Raw genomic sequence first — 12075 nt, 5'->3', positions numbered from 1 at the left:
AGAGAAAGACCACACAGAGCAACAAAGACCCAACAGAGCCAAAAATTTAAAAAAAGTCATGGGAACCATTCTGAATCCTTTATACCTTATAAGAGGCCATGTTTAGAGTCTGCTCATGTTCTAAGGAAATAACTACAATTTAAAACCTCAGGAACTTCCCTGGTTGTCCAGTGAGTATGATTCCATGCTCCCAATACCAGAGGCCCAGGTTCAGTCCCTGGTTGGGGAACTAGATCCCGCATGCATGCTGCAACTAAGAGTTTGCATGCTGCAACTAAGAGTCCGCATGCCGCAACTAAGGAGCTCGCATGCCGCGACTAAGACCCAGTGCAGCCAAAATAAATGAATGAATAAATAAATATAAAAGCAAACAAACAAACAAAACCCCAAAAAACCCTCAAAGCAGCTCTCTCTCCCAGGAATAATCTGTTTGGGGGAATAATCTAAGAACAAATGAGCTTATATAAAATCTCACTGTTTTAATCCTCAAAACCCTGTCTTAGTTATAACTGCATACTCAACTGTTCCAATACCTCAACTCTATAAAGTCTTTCAAGTTTTTTTTCCATTCCACCTACTCCCCTTCACAAATTGAGAGATGACAGGCATGATACATAGCACACCCCTACCAGGGCTTCCTTAACCAGCTGCTATGCTGCCTTCTACCTCAGTGGCCTGGGTATCTGAAAATTACCACCTGTACAGGGTCCAGATGAGCATGAAGTAGCCAAGCATAGAGAGAATTTTCCTACTTCACTTAAGAGCAAAGAGTCACAGAGAAAAGCCAGGAACATACACTTTCTCACGTTCCCTACCTAGGTTACTGCAAAAGAATACAGATGCTTCAGAATTCTGTTCCCTGGGGTGCCTGTACAGATACTTACTCAGAGCTGGCTCCATTTGGCTCATCAGCATCAGAGGAAGAGTGGGAAGAGTCTGGTCCCAAAGGAGGTGAGGCTTTGGAAGTCAGGTAATTGGGAAACTGGGATGCAGAGGAATCATAAGAGACAGCCCAACTGGCAAAGGGGCTGTCCTGCAGCATGGGATCCTCAGAAAAAGCATGGGATTCCCCCAAAGCATGGGGGGAGAAGAGAAGAGAGGAGTTGGGTCCCACTGGGAATGGTGGTGGATATTTCATTTTCTGGGGCACGTGGTGAGAAAACTAAAGGACAAAACAGAAAGAAAAGCTCTTTATTTAACATTTTACAAGGTTCCAAGATGGTTTCCCCAGAAGTTGTGACATAGTGGATGATGCCAGTAGCTGGAATTGTTTGGATACAAAGAACCTACTGAGAATAACAAGAAATAATTCTAACAGTGATGTATTGACAGAATCCTCCAAAGGCAGGACAATGGTCCAATCTATGTTTCCTAGAACCATTCTTCCAACATTATCTAATTTACCTTCACAATGCCCTAGTGGTTACTGATTTGGATGTTTTCTTTACAGAGTCTGCCAGCCTCAAGTTGAGAACATGACATTCTGATAATACTGACACTCTGATAATACTGAATCACCCTAACTCCTTAACTCAGATTATAAAAATTGGGAAGCAACCCAAGTCTAATGCTATCAAATGGTGTCAAGCTTCTTAAAAGATATTTACCATTGGCTTTCCAGCAGAGATAGTGCCCATTTGATTTCGTGGAATGGGAGGATTTCCAAGTCGATTATTCCGAAAACCTGAAGCAAAGAGAAAGGGCTATCCTTTAGTCAATCCTAATAATTGTACCCTGTTATATTCTGCTAACCTCAAATCACCTGAGAAATTATTATTAATAAATAAGTTAACAATTTATTGAACAGCTACTATGCGCCATGCCAAGAACCTTACATAAATTATTTCTTCTGATAACAACCCTATTAAGGAGGTATCCTGAGCCACATTTCATACAGATGTGACTTGCAAAGATCACACAGCTAGTATACAGCAGAGGTAGAATTCAAACTCAGGCCTGACCCCACAGACAGGGCAATTTTACATATACCAGGCCACAGTGGAGATTAGCACCAGAAGAAGCCCAAGCTAAGGAAATAGCATTGGATCCCATCTGTAAATTCAAGAAATGAGGGCCCTGTTTCATGTCACCTCTCTTATTACATGGAAATCAAAAGGATGTCTATCAAATAGGAATGACTTCTAGGAGGGTGCAATACAAATAAGTGATTCCACTCTGTCCCAGGAGTTCCTGAGGGACTAACTCAGTTTCCTCTATAGACAGAGCAGCTCAGGGTCAAATGGAAGCCTTACCTAGAAAGGAGGAGGGACCCACTGGCAGCGAAGAGAGTTTGGTTGTGACTGAATAGTACTCAACTGCTTTCTTGAATCGTTCTATTTTATCTTCTGTCCTGGACTGGATGTTGGAACATCAAATGTTCAGAAGAAGAAATAACACGAGAGTGTCTTTGTCATGCAATTTATAATTTGAGAGTCAAAACAGTAGCAGAAATCAAATGTTTAAAGAAACCCAAGAGAGCAATTTTTCATGCTGTGGAAAAGATTAGGTAGGGAGAGAGCATTATAGAACATAAAAGCTGGAATAATTAAAAAAATTAAGTTTAAAAATAAATAAATAAAGTTTACTTACATTTTGTGCTATTCTAAAATGGTCACATGATCATTAGAAAAAATACATAAAGATAGGAGAAAAAAAGTACACAGTACCATCACCCAAAGATATTTTGGTGTGCTTCCTTCCACTAATTATTTTTTTTTTTGGCTGTGTTGGGTCTTCATTGCTGCGTGCAGGCTTTCTCTAGTTGCGGCGAGCAGGGGCTACTCTTTGTTGCGGTGCGCAGGCTTCTCATTGCGGTGGCTTCTCTTGTGCAGAGCACAGGCTGTAGGAGCACGGGCTTCAGTAGTTGTGGCACGCGGGCTCAGTAGTTGTGGCTCTCTGCCTCTAGAATGCAGGCTCAGTAGTTGTGGCACGCGGGCTTACTTGCTCCGCAACATGTGGGATCTTCCCGGACCAGGGCTCAAACCCGTGTCCCCTGCATTGGCAGGCGGATTCTTAACCACTGCATCACCAGGGAAGCCCTCCACTAATTTTTAAAATACATTTTTTTGTTTAAGTATAGCTAGTCTATTTTAATACACATATTTTTTCTATAGTTGATACCATACTCTGTGTACAATTTCATATCTTGCTTTTATTACACAAGACAATTTTGAATGGCTGAATATTTTATCATTATACAAATATCATAAATTATTTACTTCTCTAATACCTGACATTTAGGTTATTTCTCACATTTGGCTATTATAACTTACACAGAAAAGAACATATATGTACGTATAAGTTTTTCTGGATTTCAGATTAGGTCCATATGAAAATGTCCCCAAAGTGGAATTATTGCTTCAAAAGGTATGAATAATACAACCAGAACCACATAAACATATACAAAATCCACAATGTGAAATCACTATATATCCACCAGAATGGCTAAAATTAAAGACTATACATATCTAGCACTGGCAAGGATATGGTGTGACTGGAATCCCAATGCACTGCTTGTAAGAATGTATATTGGTAGAGGTGAGAAAACAGTTTGGCAGTTTCTTATAATGTTAAACATATATTTGCCATATGGCACAGCAATCCTACTCCTAAGTATTTATCCAGGAGAAATGAGTACATATGTCCACCAAAAAATATGAACAAGAATACTAACAACAGCTTTATTTAATAGCTCCAAACTGGAAATAACTCAAATGTATATCAACAGAAGAATGGATAAATTATGGTATATTCATATGATAAAAAACTGTGCAGTAATAAAGAACAAAGGACTGATATATGCAACAACATGGACTAATCTCAGACATAATAATGAATGAAAGAAGAGACACACACAGAGTAAATGTAAAGTTCAAGTAGAAGCGAAACTTATCTATGGTGATAGAAAATACCGTTTACCTCTGCTGTGTTGGGGCTGATTGAGAAGGGGCTTTTCCTTATCAAGCTTTTTCCAATGTAATTTTTAAATCCTCTTGAATATAATATATGACCTTCATAATATTTCATCAAATAGAATATAAGATATTAAAGTCATTTCTAATTTCTCATTATAAATAATGCTCTGATGAGCATATTTTTACATACGTTTCTTGGGTTATTTCATAGGGCATATTCTTAGAAGTGAAATTACTAGGTCAAAGGATATGGTCATTTTCATAGACTCTTGATACATGATACTAAATCTCTTTCCAAGGCAGATGTCTCAAGTTATACTCTCATCATCAGTGCATGAGAGTGCCCAATTCACCCTACAGACCCAGTGTTGAATATTTTCTACAAAAAATCATCTCCTAACTATAACACTTACTTTTTATAGGAAAATTAAATGATATAATAAAAAAGAAAAAATTTAAACAGTTATAATCTTATCTCTCAGAGTTTGTAATTGTTAACACTCTAAGATCTACACAGCATTCCAGATCTCTTTACTTGCATGCATGCAGGCACACAAATACAGATATCAAGATCTCCAGGTCCTCCAGCCTCACTTAGAAACAAAATATCACTCTCCTTTTTCAAAAATTGGACAAACTTGTTTGAAAAAGGGTTTCAAATCTAAAGAATGTTTGCAAATTACTGACTTACAGAATGACATGTGAATAACATTCCATTGCATCAAGGTTCCATTATTTATATATTCATTATTATTTCCCTATCATATTTAATAACACATAATAATAACTAAAAATCTCCTAAGACATACAAGCCATATACAGAATCTTCCTTAATATCTCTACCTCTGTACCCACTCCCCTCCCCAAAAGTGACCACTGTTAACAGTTCGGTATACGTTTTGTCATAACTTTTGCTGTGTTTATACACACACATATATATGTACACCAATATGGTCTTGCTTTTTTCACATAAGTGGAATCTTATCATATTGCTTTTCAAATTGCTTTTTGAACTTAACAGTATGTCTTTTAAACTATTACATGTCAGTGAGTATAGATCTATGGCCCAATACCCTGAAATACTGAATTATGTGTACTTCCCTCAGTGTACCACTCTGTTCTGTGCTCTGAAAGGCAAACATTTACTCTTCCTTAAAGAGGCACCAATTCTATGAAATCTTTCCTTCTGTGAAAACTTTATTGTGTTTTTTTCTTTGTTGTACTTATTTATTTGCTTCTACCTCCCCATTTCACCTCAAGTTCTGTGAGGACAAAGAATGGTTTATTCACATTTATATCCTACTGTCTAACATGGGACCTTATCTATAGAAGTTCATTCAGTATTTTATATATGATCATATTTAATTAAGTCCTGCCCTTTTCTTTTAAAGATGCACAGAGGCCAGAAGTAGCAGAGTAGAACCCCATACTTTGACACTATTACCTAGCAGTTTTTGTATGTTTGTTAAAAGAGCTCTCATAATTCTATAACTGTTAAAAATGTTTGTGAAAATTATACAACAATGAAAAATGGTTTAAAACATAATGTTAAGTGAAAAAAGCAGGCTAAAAATGACTACACTGAGATGACTACCACATCAAAACATACATATAAAGAGGACTAGGAAATACTGTGAAACATTTAGGGTGGAATTAGAAGCAAAGTCTCTATTAAAAAAATTTATTTTGTTTTGTTTAGTGAAAAGTGGATTCTTGTTATTAAGAATAGTCATTATCCAAGTTCCAAAACTCATGAAGCTACAAAGGGAAGCAAAAGCTATAACATTAAAAATAGTCACCACTCAACTGAGCACTTACAAAACTTTTCCTCCATTTATATACAATGGAATATTATTCAGTCTTAAAAGAGAAGGAAATTCTGATCCATGCTACAACATGGAAGAACCTTGAGGACATTATGCTAAGTGAAATAAGCCTGTTGCAGAAATATATATTGCATAATTCCACTTATATGAAGTAGGTAAAGTAGTCAAAATCAGAGGCCAAAAGTAGAATGGTGGTTGCCAGGGGCTGGGAGGGAGGAGAGAATGGGGAGTTATCATTTAATGGGTACAGAGTTACAGTTTTACAAGATAAAAAGAGTTGTGGGGATGAATGATGGTGATGGTTGCACAATATTATGAATGTAATTAATACCACTGAACTGTATATTTATAATGGTTAAGATGGTAAAATTTATGTGTATTTTACCACCATAAAAAATTGGAAGGAAAATTTATTCTCCATCTAAACAGTATCCCCTACTTAACACTAGGATCTCTCCCTACCCAACATGTCAATTTCTTTTTGTGAGCCAATCTCTTCCTAATCATCTCATGAAAACAGCTGAGAGCGCAATGCAAAGTAACAAAGTGAATGAGCAAATCTGTCATAAAGGTCAGGATTTCCTATAGTCAAGGGACATGATGGAGGACTGCTCACATCATAGAAGCCACGGACCAATGAGGATCTGTTGCAGTTAGTGTTCATCAATGGTGGAAGAGAGAATTATGAAAGATGATGGCAGGCAAGACACTTGAAAAGAGAATGATTTGAATATCAACAGAATGTAAGCCTTTTGGGAAAATAAAGTCCAAGTATACTTAAACAAAACAAAACAAAACACTCTTTATGATTATGCCAGAAAGTTAAGTGTGAACTAGTGGGCGCTAGACAGTGCTATCACAAAATTTTGTTAGGAAAACTTATGCCCCCAAAATCAAACACTGATTTCATTCTTTATTCATTTAAAAACATCTACAGAGAGGTTTCCATTATGGATAAGATGGGGTAAGTACCCTCCACTTTGTTCCCACTGAAGGTAGTTACAGAAACCAGGAGCCACTGTTTGAAGACTCTGGGAAGAAGACCAGAATTCGAAGTACCACCAAACCAAGGGTGAGTTTAGCATTTCTTTTTTCTCCAATGTCCCCTGGTGTAGACACAATGCAGCCTGAAATTTGGAAGTGTCCACTGATGTAGAGAGAGCTCCAGGAGAAACCATAGTCCAGTTCTGGCTTGAAGAGTGGGAAAGGGGTCTCTGAAAACTCAAGAAAATGTATGGAAATACCCCCATTTTTCTTTTCCTTTTTTCTGTTCTCATGTGTGCCAGGCTGAAGCAAACCTGTGGTGGCATCAGTGGCAATAGGGGAAGAGCGGAAGCTAAATCTCTGAATGAGGAAACTTCCTCTCTGATCAGAGAAGCAATGGTCTCAATAGGGTGGAGTGAGCCTTCAATGCTTTTTCTCTGTCCTCCTGCTGCTTGGCCCTAGACGCTGAAAAAGGGTGGCCCAATGAACTGGGAAGTACTGAAAGGATTGCAAAGAGGGAGCAGCACATGTGTGGATCTGACACTTAAAACAGCAGACCACAGACTCTGAGAACTGAACAGATAAACCACTACCCGAGTCCCAGACTGGCAACTGGGTGGCGTTCATGGGACTGATCCAAATAGGTTTGCAAAGGCTTTGAAAATTGCACTGACACTGAAACCAAGGCCCACATTAGGATGGTGAGAACTTGTGGTCTGAACTTAAATGGGTCAATTGCCTCTTAAAACAAAACTGTCAACATTCCCCACTATATTGAAATAAGACTAGGAACCTCAAAACATAATATTCAAAATGTCCAATCCAAACTTACTTGGCCTGGGCATAACCAAGAAAATCTTAAATTGCATGGAAATAATCAATACATGCCAACACTCAGATGACACACATGTTGAACTTATCTGACAAAGACATTATGCAGCTTTATAAAAATGCTTGAAGGTAGGAGAAACACTTTTGAATCAGAAAGACAGAAAATCTCAGCAAAAATAAGTAGACCGTAGGACCTTTCTCCTAGATCACACTTTTTCTATATTCACTTTAATTCTCAACTCAACTTTAAAAAAATGTATACGTAGTAGGTGACATTTAGCAGACATAAAATCAAAATCAATTCGACCCAAATGTCAGGACCCTGAAAAAGACTGTCATTCCACTGTTTAAATTCTGTAATTGCTAAGAACAAAACTTTGCTTGTGTTTACCCTCACTGCTTCTCTTTTACCCAGAGAAAAACATTCTTTGAGTAGGTTTAAATTAAGAATAAATAACTTAAAACTCAAAAAAAAAAGAAAATCTCAGCAAAGAAAGAAAATACATAAAGAAGAACCAAATGAAAAGAAACGAACTTGAGTTATTTGTAGTCAGGTGGATGGACCTAGAGTCTGTCATACAGAATGAAGTAAGTCAGAAAGAGAAAGACAAATACCATATGCTAACATATATACATGGAATCTAAGAAAAAAAATGTCATGAAGAACCTAGGGGTAAGATGGGAATAAAGACACAGACCTACTAGAGAATGGACTTGAGGATATGGGGAGGGGGAAGGGTAAGCTGTGATAAAGTGAGAGAGTGGCATGGATATATATACACTACCAAATGTAAAATAGATAGCTAGTGGGAAACAGCTGCATAGCACAGGGAGAACAGCTCGGTGGTTTGTGACCACCTAGAGGAGTGGGATAGGGAGGGTGGGAGGGAGGGAGACATAAGAGGGAAGAGATATCGGAACATATGTATATGTATAACTGATTCACTTTGTTACAAAGCAGAAACTAACACACCATTGTAAAGCAATTATACTCCAATAAAGATGTTAAAAAAAAAAGAAGAACCAAACGGAAACTTTAGAATTTAAGATACAATACTCTTACTGTATAGCACAGGGAACTCTGCTCAATGTTATGTAACAACCTAAATGGGAAAAGAATTTGAAAAAGAATAGCTACATGTATATGTATAACTGAATCACTTTACTGTACACCTGAAACTAATGCAACATTGTTAATCACCTATACTCCAATATAAAATAAAAAGTTAAAAAAATAAAAATACTATACTCCACTATAAAATAAAAATTAAAAAACAAAACAAAACAAAACAAAAAGAAACAAACTCAGGGACTTCCCTGGTGGTCCAGTGGTTAAGGGGACACGGGTTCAATACCTGGTTGAGGAACTAAGATCCCACACATGCTGTGGGGCAGCTAAGCCTACACGCTGCAACTATTGAGCCCGCACACCACAACTAGAGAGAAGCCCGCGCACCACAACTAAGACCCAACACAGCCAAAAATAAAATAAATAAATATTTATTAAAGAAATAACCTGAAAATAATTAATAAATAAATAAAATACAATAGTCAGAATTTAAAAAAAAAAACTCATTGTATGGGTTCTACAGCAGAAAAGAGATGACCAACTTCAATAAGTGGTGCTGGGAAAACTGGACAGCTGCATGTAAAAGAATGAAATTAGAACACTCCCTAACACCATACACAAAAATAAACTCAAAATGGATTAAAGACCTAAATATAAGACAGGATACTAAAAAACTCTTAGAGGAAAACACAGGCAGAACACTCTCTGACATAAATTGCAGCCATCTTTTTTGATCCACCTCCTGAAGTAATGAAAATAAAACCCAAAATAAACAAATGGGACCTAATGAAACTTAAAAGCTTATGCACAGCAAAGGAAACCATAAACAAAACAAAAAACAACCCACAGAATGGGAGAAAATATTTGCAAAAGAAGTGACCAAAAAGGGATTTATCTCCAAAGTATACTGCGTTGGCAAAAAGTTCACTCAGGTTTTTCTGTAAGATGTTACAGAAAAACCCGAGTGATCTTTTTGCCAACCCAGTACAAGCAGCACATGCAGCTCAATATCAAAAAACAAACAACCCAGTCAAAAAATGGGTGGAAGATCTAAATAGACATTTCTCCAAAGAAGACATACAGATGGCTGAAAAGCACGTGAAAAGATGCTCAACATCACTAATTATCAGAGAAATGCAAATCAAAACTACAATGAGGTATCACCTCACACTGGTCAGAATGGCCATCATCAAAAAATCTACAAATAATAAATGCTGGAGAGGGTGTGGAGGAAAAGGAACCCTCCTACACTGTTGGTGGGGATGTTAATTGGTACAACCATTATGGAGAACAGTATGGAGTTTCCTTAAAAAACTAAAAATAGAACTACCATATGATCCAGTAATCCCACTCCTGGGCATATATCCAGAGAAAACCATAATTCAAAAAGATACATGCACCCCAATGTCCACTGCAGCAGTATTTACAATAGCTAATACATGGAAGCAACATAAATGTCCATCGACAGAGGAATGGATAAAGAAGATGTGGTACATATATTCAATGGAATATTACTCAGCCATAAAAAAGAATGAAATAATGCCATTTGCAGCAACATGGATGGACCTAGAGATTATCATACTAAGTGAAGTAAGACGGAGAAAGACAAATATCATATGATATTGTTTACATGTGGAATCTAAAAAAAATGGTACAAATGAACTCATTTAAAAAACAGAAACCAAGTCACAGATGTAGAAAAACTTATGGTTACCAAAGGTGAAAGGCAGGGAGGGATAAATTAGGAGATTGGGACTGACATATACACACTACTATATGTAAAATAGATAACTAATAAGGACTTACTGTATAGCACAGGGAACTCTACTCAATACTCTGTAATGGCTTATATGGGAAAAGAATCTAAAAAAGTGTGGATATATGTATATGTATAACTGATTCACTTTGCTGTACACCTGAAACTAACACAACATTGTAAAGCAACTATACTCCAATAAAAGAAATTTTTTTAAAAGAAAAAGAAAAGAGATGGCCAAGGAAAGAATCAACAAAGTTAATGATGAATTCATAGAAATTATCCAGTGTGAAAAACAGAGAGGAAAATAATTTTTTAAAAAACAGAGTCTCAAGTATCTATGGGGTAATAACAAAAGGTCAAACACTGGTGCCATTGTAGTCACAGGAGGAAAGGAGAATGTGGAACAGAAAATCTGTTTGAAGAATAATAGCTGAAAACTTCTCAAATTTAGTGAAAGGTATACTTAGAAATTAAAGAAGCTCAGCAAACTCTAAACAAGATAAATTCAAAGAAATCCATGCCTGATACATCACTGGAAAATTCTACCAAACAATTAAAGAAGAAAAACACCAATTCTACACAATCTCTTCCAAAAAATGGAAGAGGAAGGAATACTTGCCAATACATTTCATGAGTCCTGCATTACCCTGATATCAAAATCAAACAAAGAAAACACACACACATAAAAACTACAGTCCAATATTCCTCATGAAAATACATGTAAAAATACTCAATGAAATACTAGTAATTTATACCCAACAATGTAAAAAAAGAATAATACATTTTTACCATATCTTGGGAATGCAAGGATGGCTCAATATTCAAAAATCAATAGACTAAAGAAGAAAAAGCACATGATCCTACCAATAGACATACAAAAATACATTTGACAAAATACAGCATCCATTAATGATAAGAACTTTCAGTAAACTAGGAATAGAAGAGATCTTCCTCAACCTAATAACATGCATCTACAAAACCTATCATTATACTTAATGCTGACGGAATGCTTTCCCCAAATATCAGGAACAAGACAAGGATATCCTCTCTCAGTAGTCCTATTCAACACTGTTTAGAAATCCCAGATAGTGCAGTAAGTCAAGAAAAAAAAAAAGGGGCATACAGACTGGAAAAGAAAGAACTAAAATTGTCCCTATTCACTGACAACATGATCACCTATACAGAAAATACCAAGAAACCTACCAAAAAGCTCCTAGTGAGTTTAGAAAGGTTGCAGCATACAAGGTCAACAAACAAAAATCAATCATATTTCTATATACTAGCAACGAAAAATTAGAAACTGAAATAAACAAAACAGTATCCTTTATAATAGGTGACTGCAATATGAAATACTTAAGTATAAATATAAAACAATGTATAAGACATAAGCTGAAAACTATAAAGCACTGATGAACTAAATCAAAGACAACCTAAATCAATGCAGAGGCATATCATGTTCATGGATTTGAAGACTCACCAAATTCATGTATATATTTAAAGGAATTCCAATTAAAACCCACCAGGAGTTTTTGTAGATATAGACAATATTATTCTAAAATGTATATGGAAAGGAAAATGAACTTAAATAGACAAAATAATTTTGAAAAAGAAGAATAAAATTAGAGGAATCACTACCCAATCTTAAGGCTTACCATAGAGCTACAGGATTCAAAACAGTGTGCTATTTCAAAA

At 36.3% G+C, this 12075-nt stretch overlaps 1 protein-coding gene across 6 annotated transcripts in view; it reads right to left on the bottom strand.

The window, feature by feature from the left end:
• Positions 1 to 12075, bottom strand: part of FAM120C (family with sequence similarity 120 member C) — a 133681-nt gene that overhangs the window by 85905 nt on the left and 35701 nt on the right. For all 6 annotated transcript variants that reach the window (XM_060086835.1, XM_060086836.1, XM_060086840.1 and 3 more), the window contains exons 5-7: positions 2253 to 2355; positions 1608 to 1684; positions 885 to 1162 (exon numbers count right to left, since the gene is read on the bottom strand). In XM_060086835.1, coding sequence (XP_059942818.1) covers positions 885 to 1162; positions 1608 to 1684; positions 2253 to 2355 — 458 coding nt within the window. The remainder of the gene's footprint in view (positions 1 to 884; positions 1163 to 1607; positions 1685 to 2252; positions 2356 to 12075) is intronic.

This window comes from Mesoplodon densirostris, chromosome X (assembly GCF_025265405.1).
Source record: "Mesoplodon densirostris isolate mMesDen1 chromosome X, mMesDen1 primary haplotype, whole genome shotgun sequence".
Taxonomy (NCBI): Eukaryota; Metazoa; Chordata; class Mammalia; order Artiodactyla; family Ziphiidae; genus Mesoplodon; species Mesoplodon densirostris.
This window is presented reverse-complemented; position numbering and strand designations above follow the sequence as displayed.